At 33.5% G+C, this 15,910-nt stretch overlaps 1 protein-coding gene and 1 long non-coding RNA gene across 2 annotated transcripts in view; one reads left to right on the forward strand and one right to left on the reverse strand.

Annotated features, from left to right (window-relative positions):
* Positions 1 to 15,910, reverse strand: part of FSTL5 (follistatin like 5) — a 243,965-nt gene that overhangs the window by 107,701 nt on the left and 120,354 nt on the right. The window contains exon 5 of the mRNA XM_050974227.1: positions 9,188 to 9,308. Coding sequence (XP_050830184.1) covers positions 9,188 to 9,308 — 121 coding nt within the window. The remainder of the gene's footprint in view (positions 1 to 9,187; positions 9,309 to 15,910) is intronic.
* The window catches only part of LOC127059594 (uncharacterized), an 876,248-nt gene that overhangs the window by 83,352 nt on the left and 776,986 nt on the right, over positions 1 to 15,910 (forward strand). The window lies entirely within an intron of this gene.

Below are 15,910 nucleotides of genomic sequence, written 5' to 3' on the forward strand. Positions count from 1 at the left end.
AAACGTACTTAAGCAATTACCATTTTCTAATAAATGTACTAGCAACTCTTGCAAAGTAGACCAATAAGATTAAAACATGTGTTAAAGAAGAATTCTCTGCCTTAAAAAACCACAAAACTTAATATATTTTTTGAAGTTAATGTATTTTCAAATGCTTTTGGGATGCCAAGATCAATTTTTTTTAAATTTAAAATGTAATATATCTATAATTTCAATATCAAAAATTATTTTATCCAAATTTTCTTTGACGTATTTAATAAAATATTTCCTTCACTGTATACTCCAGTTAGCCAAAAATAGACATGTACTAGGATAGTTATAAACTGCAAAAGCATACAACATAATAAAACCCTCACACTATGGAATCACTATATCAAAGAAAAAAAAATATACCAAACTCAAAAGCTATGGAGAAATTCTGCAATAATGCTTTTAAGCGTCCTATTATTTTGAAAAATTAAGTTAAGAATGAAATTTCCTGAAATAAGAAAACTTTACTGGAACCTAATCCACCATGAAAAATGAAGGGAACTAGAAGGGCTTCTTCTCCAAAATATTTCTTTGCAATGCAAATATTTTGAAGGTAGTTACTCCTTACCATATGCAATGGATATTTGAGGGTATTTAACAAAGAACTTCACAGAGCAATGTAATGCACTTTTCTCTAAGGTCTAGTGAGGAAGGCTCACAAGTTTTGCAAAATTTGAATTATTATTTTTCTATTAACTCTATTTACAGAATTTTCAAAGAACTTTCATAAAATCTGGTACAAAACTATACCTGCAGATTTTCTTTTACAGTGGAAATGTCAGATATTCTTCAGAAATCCAGATGTCTAAAGAATTACTAAAAACCTTCTACATTCTTCTAATGATTTTTGAAATTTTTATTTACCCAAATGTGAGAACAAGCAAAGCAAGCAGAATAGAAGAGTTACTAAAATACCCAAGCCAGGCTTCCCTAAAAAAACCCCAAATCACCACCAACAGAACCAAACAAAAACCTAAAAGAAAACCACCCCAAACAATAAATCAACAAACCAAAAGAAAAGAAAAACCAAACCCAAAAAAGTTCTGATTAAAACCACTAGGCCACACTGTTCTAAAATGAAGTGCTTGATATTTAAAAAGCACCAGTAGGCAAAAATAGCAAAACAATGAATAGATTAATCAAATGGCTTTCTTACTAAACAATACTTTATGAGCTATTAATATTCATGATAGTTCCAGATGAGTAATTCTGCCTTGAAGTAGAGATACTTAATGTTCTTGCTTGTGGATTAGCTGGTGATTGCCTCCTTTAATGCCCAGTCATTTCTTCTTATGTTCTGATAGCATCTTTCTTCTCTCCACCTCACCCCCGTTAAGAAGAAAGAGAGCTTCCTTTAAAATAGTCAATAAAGGAAACTAATTATAAATTATTATTTTAAATTTTCCTTGAAATTTCCTTAGAACATCCACATAAAGGCTTTTGTGGGTGTTGGAACATCAGTCATAGCCTAAACCCACAGGTACACTGCTCTGCAGATATGGAAATATTCCCATAATTCACAACCTAGCAAAAATATTAGCAACAATATTACACCTCACCACAGATAACTGATTCCTGAGCAATAAGCAACAGATGAATTACTGAGGTACTTTGCTAACCATAGCCAAGTATGAGTAATTTTTTGATGTTTACTTTTCTCCCACCATTTTGTGTTATTCTCCAGAATAAGCTCATTGAAAGACTTCCTGTAAGACTTCAGTCTTGGCATGTTGAGCCAGTGACAAATGCCATGCAAGTCAGTCTCCACCAATCCCCTTGCCTGAAACAAAGCTACTATAACTAAGGTGTGTTGTTCCAGTCCTCATCCTCTGCAATCCTGTACTTCATACTGCTATCTCTAGTAACATACATCACCAAAGCAGGTAAAAGCTTCCAGGTAAATGCACTGATAGGATTAGAGATCAGCAGAGCTCAAGGTTCATAAACAACATCTCCTCGTTTCTTGAGTGTGATGCCCAAAGAGCCTGTGAAATATTTGGTTTATTTACTCATGCAAACCTATGGTGGCCATAAATATGTTACCTGATTCCCCCAAAACATCAAGAAAAATCAGTTGGCATCAAAATGAGTTGACTTAGTGGCATGTGAGAAATTTCAGGCACACTACTTCAATCCATGAAAGAACATTTAAAACCTTAGAGGTTTTCTTGTTTCTAATGATCAGTTTAAAGTTCAGCCCACTAATAAAAGAGGGTGTATTTTCTTCCAGCTGAGATTCTCTAGACTGAAAATACTTAGAGCACAGGTAAGAATTTGAGAGATAGATCAGATTGAGCAAAACAAATTACCATGAAGTCCAACAGCTCCTGCTCAGTATGATGTTTACTGGTGTTTTCAGAGGCTGGTGGTGAAATACAGCACCCCCTGGAACAATCTAATACACTCAAGTTGTTACTGAAAAGGAATTAATGGTAGCAGGAGACAGAATAATACCTCTTCCACCCTCAGAAAATGTTTCCTCTACTATTTGTTAACATGTTTTACTACTGAAGACTCATCACAGCCATAAAGTTCTGACTCAGATTACACAGTAAATACAATATTTGAGACCTCATATTGAATTAACTTGAAATAGAAATTACATAAGGTTTTTTTGTAATTAGCCTTTGTGGACTTCAAGATAAATTAAGGAATCCAGTGGGAAGTCTCATTAACTTCATTGAGTAATTCAGTCTAGGCCTTTTTAAAATTTAGATTTTGTCATAGGATTGTTGGTTCTTTAATTCTTGTTTGTTTTGCCCCAGAAACGATGATTCACATTTCAAAAAAACAATTTCTGAACATGCAACTGTAATTATTGCATCTGACAACTTAAAGTAGAAGTAGAGATATTATAATGAAAGCAGTGATGTTTTAGAATATTTTTCCAGAACTGAGAGAATACAATAATTAAGCATATGTGTTCATAATGACCACTGTATTTATAGGAACTTCTGGCTGCTTCCTTTCCACATGATTCAAGACAAAACAAAGCACTGATTTGCACAGTCATAAAAGTCACTGACCTCAAAGTTTCTTGTAAAAGGTGAGCCCAAAGCAAGTTCTTGTAATTTTGGACCAGATTAAAAATTTCCATAATATCTGTTTTTAATGGAGGTATATAAATCACTTCATACCAATATTTCAGCCACAAGGAGTGCCTGAACCCCAAATTTGGTATGTGTGACCTGAAAGTCATTTCAAAACTGCAAGTACTTTTAAATATATACAGCATTGGTATGTACAGCAGCAATACAAGATCCCCAGTAACTGCTGCACAACAGATTAGATATTGTTACCAGTGTTGTGTGATGCCTGAAGGCACAAATTCCAGCAAAACTAAAAAGCATGGTTCATAGAAGAATGACCATTAGTCATATTTTGTTCTGCTTAGATAATTCTCACAATTTCTCATATGCCATGGGGTATTTTTTACAGTCCTCAGTGCCCAAATCCCTTCTGTGGCCCCTTTTCTTGAGCATTACACAACATCAAGAGCATTAACAATAGGAATAGTTACAATAGGAATCAATTCTGAGAGACATTGCTTTTTTCCCCTTCATTTTATGCAGAATGTCAATTGATACATAGAGCTCTTAGTTCAATTATGTAAAATAAATTTGGGGTTTATATTAATTGTATTCAATCAGTTTTATTTATAAATGTCTAAGTTAGTGTAATTCTTTCTACTGGAATTACAAAGACAAATGCCTACATTTACATCTGCTTAGTGATCAAACAGAATAATTTATTACTATTTATTTCCTTGTGCTATGCCTTGAGATTTTACAGCCCACCATGAAAGGCCACTTGAAGTATCTGCTTTGAAATTTTATTTATATGGGAGGAAAACAAGTAAGATTATTTATTTTAGAAAAGAACACTAGAAGAAAAACAAAAGGAGACAACATTTACAGTGAACACAAAGTTATCATGATACCACAGGAGACATTAAGCAAAGAAAGAAAATCTTTGAAAAATAAAGGGAGCACACTGGTTGAGATTTACATTACTGAAAACATAAATTGTATTCCACAATCCTTTTAGCTTTTGTTCAGCTCCTTCATTTTAGGATTTTGCCTGCCCTTTCAGAAAAAGTTAAATATATCCTTCCCGGTCTAAAAAATGTCTGCTGATAAAACATCCTTTAGCTTGAGACTGCATGAGGAAGGAATGCAGAAAAGCAAAACAAAACACTAAGATGGAATTGGATCACTTTTAGGATACAATTTTACATGGTGTGGCCAAAGCAGTGGAGGGCTGAATCAGCTGATTCCTTCAGTCCCAAGCTCCAAAAATCCAACTAGAACTAAACTTTCTGCTTTATCTACCTATGCTAGAGGAAGTAATTTTTCAGGTTCCTCTCTGCACACACTATTGATTTAATTAAACTGTTATGGAATATAGCAGACAAATAATTATGAGATAGATGCTACAGCACTACAATTTACTTCCCCCCCACCAATATAAAAAGACTATAGCCAGAAAAAACTTTACAGAAGCCAGTAAGCATCTTCATCTGTCTGCAACATTCTGTGAAGCTTGGCAGAAATGTTCAAGGCTGAGATATATTCCCTGCTTGTTACTGCCTCAGCATCTCACCTTGTGAAAGGGGAAAGGGATTTTTTTTATTCCACTGCACATAGCTATTTACATTTGGCTGTCCAGTCTAATGTGTATCCATTGTGTCAGATAAAATGAGACTGTCGAAAGGAAATGACAGAATACAAGCAAGCATGTCTATATATGTATGTATAGATATAGAATTATGTGCATATTAATACCTTTAAAACAGCCTATGCTTCATCTTTGCCCTTAAGGTTGTTCTTTTTCTACTGTTGGAGTTAAAAATAGAATTGCTGGTATTTGTGAGGAAAATTTCTAATTAAGTATGCCAATGAAAAAAGTCCTACCTGCAAATGCTAATGAAAGAAGACTGATAATTAATTCCAAAGATAGACATTCCTATTAAAATAAAATGCAATTGCCTAATTCTTTAAAAAGAAACTACTTTAACAGAGCAGTTTGTTCAACACCACAATGAATATGATTTTTAATCCTATCTGTGTTCAAAATCTTACCTAAGTTTTTAAATACTATTTGAAATCACAGCTGGAAAAGTGCACACTAGTAGTTTGCTTGATTGTCACTATCCCCTTTTAAGGCTAAGGCTGAGGACACAAATTTCCCTTATGCCTTTTCTCACAGCTTCTCCAACTTTCTCAAAAGTTCTATGCTCGATAGAAAATGCTGATGGACAATTACCTTTAGAAAATGAGACCTCTTTAATGTTGATCAAATTCAAATAAGACTTAAAGGATATTTATTAACTATTGTACATTTTATATTTTACAAGTGCTAGGTACAAACTGGCTTTAAAAGAACCCTTGTGGTATTGCCATGCATAAAACTGTGGTACTGTGACCCCAAATGCCCTGCCCAACCTCTACCACCTTGCCTTAGCATTTCTGTGTTCACATTACACCAATTTCTTGTACACAAATAAAACAAACAAAGAATCAAACAATCAACTCCTTTGAATTCTTTGTGGAAGCTTTGAATAGGATCAATTTCTCTGTCATTGCAAAGCCAAATTTTCTTCACTGCCATTTTGAGTGACTAAAAGGCAGTAACACATATTCTAGCAGTTCCACAAACTTCAATGAGAACTTGACATTTCTCAAATCTACCCCTTCATTAAAATTAGGGATAAAGGCAATTCCACTGGGAATAGCAAGTATTAACTGAGATTAGGTTCCATACTTACATTATAACAGTAGATATAAAGGAACGGAAAAAAACCATGAAAAACACACAGTCAAGTTCAATTGATGGGATCGTGCAAGAGGTCAAAAAATTCTAGAACTTTTTTATTTTAATTAATGGCTAAGTCTTTTAAATGTCTCCAAATAACACTATCATGTTTTAGAAGACAATCCCCTGGAAATACCATTACTCAGTTATAATCTTTCATTCATGAGATAGTTATGAAAATAATTTGGGAAAAAAATTTCCTGTTTTGCTTTTTATTTGCTCAAGATGTTTGAAAGTCTCCAAGCTGGTGAACAATTATCTTTTCTATATTGTAAAATGGGATAATTTTAAAGTTACAACATATAACTACAATGCAATATAATAAGAAAAAGAATAAATCATTACTGTATAATAAAATAGAATGAAAACTCGAAAGTATTAAATACTTAAAGGAAATCCTGAGGGGAAAAAAAGGTTTATTTCTATTTGGAATAAATATTTGCAACCTTTCTATGTCACTTTATTGAAGAAAATGTATAGTTATTTTGTTTAATACAAATAAAACAAAATAACTATATTTAACTATATTTAACTATACATTTTAAAAATGTATAGTTATTTTGTAGATGGATGCTTAACCAAAGAAATATTTTTTGTGGAATAGTGTGTGGAAGATGTGTTGTGCTGCTTCTTGTGCACATTTTCATACATGGACCTGGTTCCATGCCTATATTAATTCTCTTTATCCTGGTAAATCCAGGCTTGACATTGCTAGTAAAATCTCACCAGCTTGGCCATATGCAAAGAACACAAGAGGGGCTGTCACATTTGCTTTACCTTGGGTTGGCATGGCTTGTGTGGAGAGCTTGGTTCCAGCTTTGTGTCATTTTGCTTAGCCATAAGAGCTCCAGTCGAGTGACCAGGCGCCACACTCAATTGGTTTTGGTTTTGCTTAGCTTAGTATCCTTTTATAGCATTAGATAATTTTTGTTAATGCTGGTAAGGTAGGTCAAACTAAATGAATTCAAACTCTCTTAAGATAAAATGAAACTGAACTACAGTGAATCCTCAAATTTATTTCAAGAGTATTTATTTTATCTTCATTACAGAGCCTAATACTTTGTCACGTTTCTTTGGCTTTCTGGGCACACACCATACAATGAAGTAGCAGCTGGGTTTTGGTTTTATTTTTCAATATGCAATGAATACATCTAAGTTTTGTTAATGACATAAAAGAATGACTCTTACTCTAGAAATACTCTTCCAAGATAGTCTTTTAGTTTTAAATAGGGTCTTCTCCACTACTCTACCGCAATAAAGAAACCTAAATGGTTCCTAATCTTATATAATCTAATGTTTTCATTAACATTCATATTAAGGCAATGCTTAACATACCATATGGAAATTATTTTCATTATTCAAAAATCCATTAAAAATACATAACAAAAAGCTATTCTTATGTCTGGAGTTTCACAACTGTACAAAACAGTCCCTCAGAGACACATCAAAGTCTTATTTCAAAGAACAATGTTATGCTTCCATTAATACAGTGTTTACAAAAATCATGCTAATGCTATAAACATGTCTTTAACCTTCTTGGATTGCTGTATATAGGCTGATAAAGGCTTCTATATAAATTTCTACATCTATGCACTTAATCACAATCTAGAAGTACAACATCTAGCCATATAATCACAGCTAATGTGTGTTTTTCTAGAGATGCTGTATAATTCTGTGCATTTTTGTGAGCCAAACTTGTATCACAACCTTTAAAAATGAAATTAAGGTATTTCCTAGTGTTTTGCTGCTGCAGATGAATTAATTTACCTCACCAGCACAATGTCTTAATAGCTCTCATTTTCTTCCTCCACCTTATTTCTTGGCTCTGCTCACACTTTTGCATGAGTTATGGTCTGACCCTTCACTTAATCAATTCAGGTCACACGACAGGATTGGGGCAGGATGTGGACGGTGAATATTTTTCTGCTGACTTAGTAAGTGACTCAGAGGAGAGACTGTGACTGTTAGGACACTGCAAGGAAGCCAGTAAGATAACCTCAGGAAGCAGGATCAAGTTATTTTTAGGAGCAGTAAGTAATTTGTTCGGCTAAGCTGCATCACAAAATCACACTTTCTGAAAGACTTTCAGAGAAATAAAAATCTAATTCAGTGGTAAAAAACTAAGATACTTTCAGGCAGTCTGTCTTGATTATTCATTTCATGTTTATTCTTTTTGCTTTCCATTTTTTTTTTTTTTTAATAACATCAACTCACTACTTTATAGTTTAAAACTAAGCAGTTTTTTATCCCTTTTTCATTTGACATCAACTGAAGTGGATGAGTGCTTCTCTGCCCAAAGATAAACTACAAGAAGACTAAAGCAACAGTCTGTAATTACTCAAAATAAAGATACATTAATGGACTAGTCAATGTATAATAAGTAATTATAAAACAAATTTAGGACAAACTTGATGTTCTGTGCTGCCATGCTAGTGAGTTTGGAGCAAGAGCTTTTAAACCGAGATTTCAGGATTGAATCTTGAATTTGAGGTAGACAAGAGTAAAAAATCATCAGTTCTTATCTGGATATAACAAAATATATCTATGTTACCTTTAACATACTGTATAAAAGCTCTTAACATCTTTTGTCTGCTAACCCAGTGATTTAGTCAAATTGTTTGTTTGTACTACACACATTTGCTCAAGATGTTTGAAAGTCTCCGAGCTGGTGAAAAATTATCTTTTCTATATTGTAAAATGGGATAATTTTAAAGTTACAGCATACAATTACAATGCAACATAATAAGAAAAAGAAAAAATCATTACTGTATAATAAAGTAGAATGTAAACTCGAAAGTATTAAGTACTTAAAGGAAATCGTGAGGGGAAAAAAAGGTTTATTTCTATTTGGAGTCCTGAGACCCCTTTGGCACCCAGAGAACAAATACCTTGCAAAACTACACCAAAAATCTTTATCTCCTTTTGAGTCCTGTTAAGCCATAAGGCACCAAAGAGAAGTGTTACAATTTTTTGCTGGGTTTGTCAAAAATGCTCTTATCAGCACTCTTAAACAAAAGAGCAGGGAGGTATTTTGGTTCTATGGATTATGCCTTGACCACACTACTTGCCACTTTCACACAACACAGACTTATCCAAGCATGTTGGCATCAAGAGAGATTATCCATGAATTCTCCATTACCAAACTCCTTCATAAATCAGGAAGCTACTGGCTATCATTGATTTCTGCTAAAAATTTTTCTGCTGTTTCATGACTATTAAATTGCACTAATTTAACTACAGCATCCAAACACTTCATGCTTCAAAAACCAAAAGCCACCATTCAGAAAAACAGAGAAAGAAAGAGAAAGCAGGACTCAAGGAAGAGGCTAGTCTTGGCACTTACGAAAAGCTCTGTAGAACTCTTCTAGATCCAGGCGCTTGTCACTGTTATAATCATCGTATTTCAGCAAATCGAACACGGAGCAGTCAGACGGTTCCTTGCCAAGCTCATCCCGTTTTATTACCTGACAAGAAAATTATAACCATGAAATTACATTTGAGCTCTTTGAGTCCTCTGCTATAATTAATTGTTTCTAATAATCATTTAATAGATCATTTTAAGGTTGCTGTGGGGCAATGAACTGCAGCTGTGTAAAGTCAGGGATTTTTCAGCTACTTTGTAATTATTTATTACACTTTTTAAAGTTAATACCTTTAGGAAAGACTCTCTGAAATTACAGAAAAGTTTTTTAGAATATACACAGCATATAATGGAGACAGACTGAAGCACTATAAAGACACTGGGAATTTTAAAGTTGATTTTACTTTATATGTACAGGAATGGGGACTAGTAAACATTCAAATATACCTAAAATATTAATTTCCCAAGTATAAATGACATAATGTCTTTTTCCTCTAATTTCTAACCTACAGAAACCAAATGCAGACACTTCCAAAAATAGCTAACATAAACTCTTACTACCTTACTAATTGCATCAAGTTTTTACAGGCTTTTGGCAAGCCTATTACCTTACCAAAACCTGTTATATAAGTAGCTGACCTGAAAAGGCTCCTGTTTCTCAGTGGGGACACATTCAATTTGTAAATAGATCAAAATTAATAGCTGTTAGATTTTTAACTCTGATGAACTTATCCCAGAGAAACATTCTTCAATACATGCACCATTTTGTTTTAGGTCTGTGTATGTCACAGACATCTACTTAGATTCCAGCTGAGGAATTTCTAGGATGCTGAGAGGAACTTAGAATTGTCATATTATATGGGGCATGTCTTAGAAGTGCTACCTCATAACTGAAAGAGCCAAAACTAATGCAACTTTTCGTTGCAATAATCCACAATTTACAGTTTTATATTAAGCACTGAAAAAAATTTAACTGCAGTTACTTTCTAGGTAAAATAGTCACTCTTCCAACCCTTTTTCAGTCTTCTATGATAATTACAAAACAACTCTTTTATTTGTATCAACAGAGAATATCTTCTGAAAAAAAAGGAATACAGGGGATTTTGTGTTTCAGTTGTTCTGCAAAGGAATTTGTCCAGTTACTATTCATGTAAACACAAAATACCTAAAAGAATAATAGGGAATAACAAGAGCATTAGAGGAAAAGACGCAAACATTTTATGCTACCCGAAGTCATCTGCTACATAATAATATAAAAGCATTATAAAGGATAATCACCTTTTTAGTACATTAGAGAGTATGAAAACCATTTACAAAGACAAGAAAAATCACTACAAAACCAGCTTTTGCTATTATCAATTAAAAATACATACTATGCTACCTGAATATTAGTGCTAACTACTTCCCATCCTTTAAAAGCCTTTTTATTGAGCTCACATTAAAGTGAATTAAGAAAATACAAAATTGTATAGATCTTGCAGCTGGTACATAAAGGACAAAAGTGTATTCTGGGAAAATTAGTAACTCTAAACCCATTACAGTTATACAGGAAGAACTAAGTATGTAAGGGTGTATACTGGAAACTTTAGCAATCACTGAAATTTCAAGGCCATAAATATTCAGTATGAATACTCTCATTGTTTCATCATTTTAAATGCTTTCACTATCATCAGTGGTACAAATAAAAATGAAACTACACCTAAGGTTGAGGAAAACCTTTTTTAAATCCCCTAAGCACCTGGCTTTATAGTACCATATTTTATTTTTAAAATTAATGTTCTCAGCTTCCATTCTTCAAACTAAAATCTGTTATCTGTTCAAATTGACCATGAATAAATGAAAAGCTACATATTTAAAAAAAAAAATTAAAAAAAATATTGGATAGAATGATTCTACTATTTCAAATACTGATAGTACAGACAGGTACATGTTATTATCTTGGCAATAACTTAATTTTTGTCTACAGCAAATCTATCATTTTGATTACAGATATAATAGTAAATGCTTGTTTTTGTACAGACATTTTTATCCTGGTGATATACTTTAGAATTCTTTGGAAAATATGCTCACTGTTGATTAACCATCCAACCTGTGAGTCTGTGAGGATAGATTTTAGAAGATGCAGAAGGGATTTCATATGATAATTAATCCTAATTATCTGTGTCTGTGATTTCCTTCTATGAGAGCTGTTCCAACCTGAATTCTCTTGTGCAGGATCTAGCCATCTCCCAATTTTTCATTGGGATCTGTAAATCAGATCAACTCTGTGATCAGAAGAAAAATTAACCTCCACAGAACTTTTGGGTTGTTGGTTGGCTTTTCCTTTTGAAGGGGAAGGAGATGAATATTCTGTCATGAGATATGGCTCAGAACCAGGTACAACTCAGGGTGTGGGGGTTTGGATTTGGAAAAATTACCAAATTTTTGTTTTCTGTAGTTACCAAATTTTCTGTTTCTGTAGTACCTTGAAGTGCAGATCAACTGAGATATGAAGTTACAAGCCATATGACACTCCCAATATGACTGTCTGACAAATTAAGGTTGCATAATTCCTTATAGAAGTTTTTTGCAAGACATTCCTTGAAAGTGTAGGATAAATAGAATAAAATTTTGTGTATGTGATACACCACCATGTAATCACGCTTGTGTTTCACAGATCATGCCTTAAATTTTCAATTCTATTAATCTATTAATTTCTGTTCATGGAGAAGAGTAAAATACAAGGAAACTGTTTCATAAGCCAATTCTTTAAACCCAGGCTGTCTACTCCTTGGTTAAACTAAATGATGAATTCTTAGTGAGGCAGAAGAAAAAATACCAAAATTTTTAGCAAGTCACAACCGAGAAATAAAGTATAAAATCTAAAGCCTGATTAGGATTGTCTGCACAATTTATGATTGTGACATACAGGTCAAACATGGATTATTTTATTTCCAGCATTTAAGTTGAAAATTCATACCAGAGAAGGTTCACAAATACTTATGCCCACAATTTTTAGTTTGAATTTGCATAAAGACAATGAATTTACTTTTAATATTGTAAACTAGTAAAAGGCAGAACATAAAGCAAAACTGTTCATGGTAAAACCCTACAAATACTGAAAACTTAGAAACTTACCTACATTTTCAAACTAAATAGGTCTTTTCCAAAAAATGAAATTTATCAATTGGAGTTTAATACTCTTTGAAACATGGAGGAAGGATTTGCATTTTCTGGAAAAGATTAAATGTCTAAAAGATATAGCACACAATTATCTATTTCCTATGAAACACCATACTGTCACCTCAGTTCAGAGCCTCTCAGAAATTTAGTCAATACAACTCCAAATTTTAGAAAACTGGGAAAGTTAATCTGGTTAAAAATTACAAACTGCACATCAGAATAGATTGTTTCATTCCTTTTAATCTGATTTCTGACTGTCAAAATGAAAAATATGTGGATCTTCTGAAACTAGACCATGAATAACATAACACATCCTTCATTAGCCCACCTTACCTGAAGTGCTACTGGTCGATGGTTTTTTGCTTTCCTGTGATTAATGGTCTTTGTGTACCTCCCTCCCCAAGGAAAATGCTACATAAATACAACTACAAACAAAACCTCCCTTTAAATCAATGTGGTCACTCAGTTAACATGCATTCATCTTCCCTTAAAACAAGTACCTCATCACAACAGTGCCACTCAGTGCTCGATAAAACACCTAGTACATCAAACACCAGGCATGGTGAGAACTGTGCTCCAGATTAATTCTGACTGCATAAGGGGGGGTTCAGTTACTTGTTTCACCATCTTCCACAGCAGTATAACTTTTTACAAATTAAAATAATTGATTAGTAATGAAACCAAATTGATAATAAAAGTTGGTAAATTGTTCCTTGCTTTAGCTTTTGTTAATCTAGTTAAATCAATTTTCCTTTAATTTACCACCAAGTCCTGTAGGGCAGCAACACAATCCTCTATTTATAGTAGTGTGATACCTTTGATATATGTAAAGATATAGGACTTGTGCATCAAGAATCACAGAATGATGCAGAGATCCCCAAGCAAACAGATACCAGAACTGCAAAACCCACAGCTAGTGCCCTTCAAAGGCAAGTGCTCAATTTCATTTAAAGGTCAAGACTATCCCAAAGATTATCCCAAAGACTATCCCAAAGACTATCCCAAAGACTATCCCAAAGACTATCCCAAAGACTATCCCAAAGACTATCCCAAAGTCTATCCCAAAGTCTATCCCAAACTGATCAAGTTACATAGCTCAGATATGAGACGCCTTTCTGCAAACTACTCCAATGAGAGGCACATTTCCCTCCCTTCCCATTCTGCATTTAGCAGAGGAAAGACCTAATCTGACTCAGAAGATGTAAATGTGTCCTTAGGTGTCTGCAAATATAATGCTACAGATGCCTAGCTCACAGTATAAGACCAGAATAGGTATTAGGGCCACACAGACAGGCTGGATAAAATTTTACATCTCAGAACTAAACCTGGAACCCCCATCACTCTGAGACTGTGGCTCTGGACTTAACCAAGATAAAACAATGAGTACAAACAAAATCCTACACCACTGTGCCCACTTCCAGTTAGCACCAGTCCTTGAATCTTTTCAAGAAATGAAGCTTGCTCCTGCTTCCTTCACAGCCTGCAAGAATATAATGGGAAATGCTGCTACTTGATAAAACCAAGGCCACCTAAGTAAGATCAAGATGCTGGAGTTTGTATGATGTTCACAGTGTTTGTAAGCTTTATCTCAATACTACTCCCTAACAGAGTCTTACATTCCCCCAGTTTGAAAGTTTCACGTAGGGTTCTAAGATTTATTTTGAACCTAGAATTGAATATAGCACATGTTTAGTTTTTTTGCTAGATTAGTGATAGCAAAAATAGATAATGCAAGCTAGAAAATACGTCCCTAATTAATTGAAGGAAATAAATAGAACTATAACTCAACATACAAAGTTTTCTTCTGCCTATGTAGTGAAAACCAAAATTGATTAAAAACACAAAGAGGAGATAGACTCATTATCCCTTCTCTGAGTTCCAAGCTCTCCAAATAACTCTTAATAACAGCACTGATTAGATCAAAATCAGAAGTCATGAAGGTAAAAATTTAAAAGCCAAGGTCCAACCAAGTATTTTGATCAGATTAAGAAACAAATTCTGACAGAGAGATGCAATTTACATAAGTACCTCTGCAAACAAGTCCCATGAAGTATCGCCTAGCTTAAAGTACAAAAGTATTATCATTAATACAGAAAGAAAACCAAAAAAACTTGTTTTTGCAGAAGTAAGGATGAGTTTTTATAGAAATGTAATGTATTTTCATTTGTCCTACTTTAAGCTGGTAAGTAAAATAAATATATTCAGGTATTTCAAGTTACAGATACCAGTTCTTAAATAAGGATGCTAATTTATTTTTTGAATCTAAAACCTGATAAAGGAAGGGGAAATTATTATTATAATATTATAATAATAATTAGTAGTAGTAGTAGTAGTAGTAGTAGTAATACATATTCAACTTGCTTTCAGGCTATGTCACTTATCTTTTCTGTAAAATTTTGCATTCTTAGGTCACAAGTGTAGAAAATAAATTAAAAAAAAAAACCTCTAAGTCAAATCAAGTATAGATTATTTCAGTTCACATACTTCTACCTTCAAAAAGAACCTTGAATTTCATTGTTAAGCAATGAAACATTTTTAGAGCCTATGCATCTTTCACTGATGGCAACTAGAAAAGGCTTACTGCTTATAAAATGGCAGTTCCACCATAGTAGAATAACTGCATTCATAACTGGAAAAACACATTTTATTCCCATGCCTACCCCCAGCACTTCTGCTCTTTTTCCTCTTCTATATAGCAAAAACAATATACAGTAATCAAGCAGTCTCCAATGATAGAAACACTGGTATTTAATTTACAAATTTTTATTAAATTTCAGTTTAGTTTTGCATAAGATAAAACAGATAAACAAATGAGTCTGTTAACAACTGAACAATCACAGCTAACCAGAAAATTCAGTTATCTTCCATTATTCTGGATTCATTTAAAATGTGCCAAAGGGCTTTAAAAACAAACCAAACCTTTCAAGGAACAACCTCACCTTACTGGAAACCTTGGAGATATGTTGCTCAGAGATGATGAAGATGATGATAATCCTGCCTGTTTCACAGCTCTCAGTTTGGAAAGATAGATACTCTCTCTGGTTAGTACCTACTTCTCAAAACAGAGTGGTCTAAAAGGCTGAATTCATAAGTCCTTTTAAAACCAAGCCACATCTCACCTGCCAATACAGAACTTGCAAACTAAGACATTAAATGAGTCAGATGCAATGATTAAAGCAGTCAAGGTAGAGAAGAATTTATACTGGAAAAAAAAAAAGCCCATTGAGCCTGCAAGGAGCTATGTAACCCCACTGTTTTCCTATTATATTTACACAGTGTATTGGAGTTAAAATTCTTTTTTAGCTGCAATTCTGTATTGGACTACAAAGCCATGAAAAATATTATACCCAGATGCTAGAATTGTTCAAACAGTAGAAAAAAAATAGTCTGTCAATTTTCAATGCATTGCTATCATTCTTGAAGTATTAAAAAGAAAACAAAACAAAAACCAGAAAAAACCCCTAACAAAAACCATACAGAACAAACAAAAAACAACTCCAAAACCCCCAAACATTTCTCACTATTTGAAATAGGTTTTTTTAC

Source organism: Serinus canaria, chromosome 4 (assembly GCF_022539315.1).
Source record: "Serinus canaria isolate serCan28SL12 chromosome 4, serCan2020, whole genome shotgun sequence".
Taxonomy (NCBI): Eukaryota; Metazoa; Chordata; class Aves; order Passeriformes; family Fringillidae; genus Serinus; species Serinus canaria.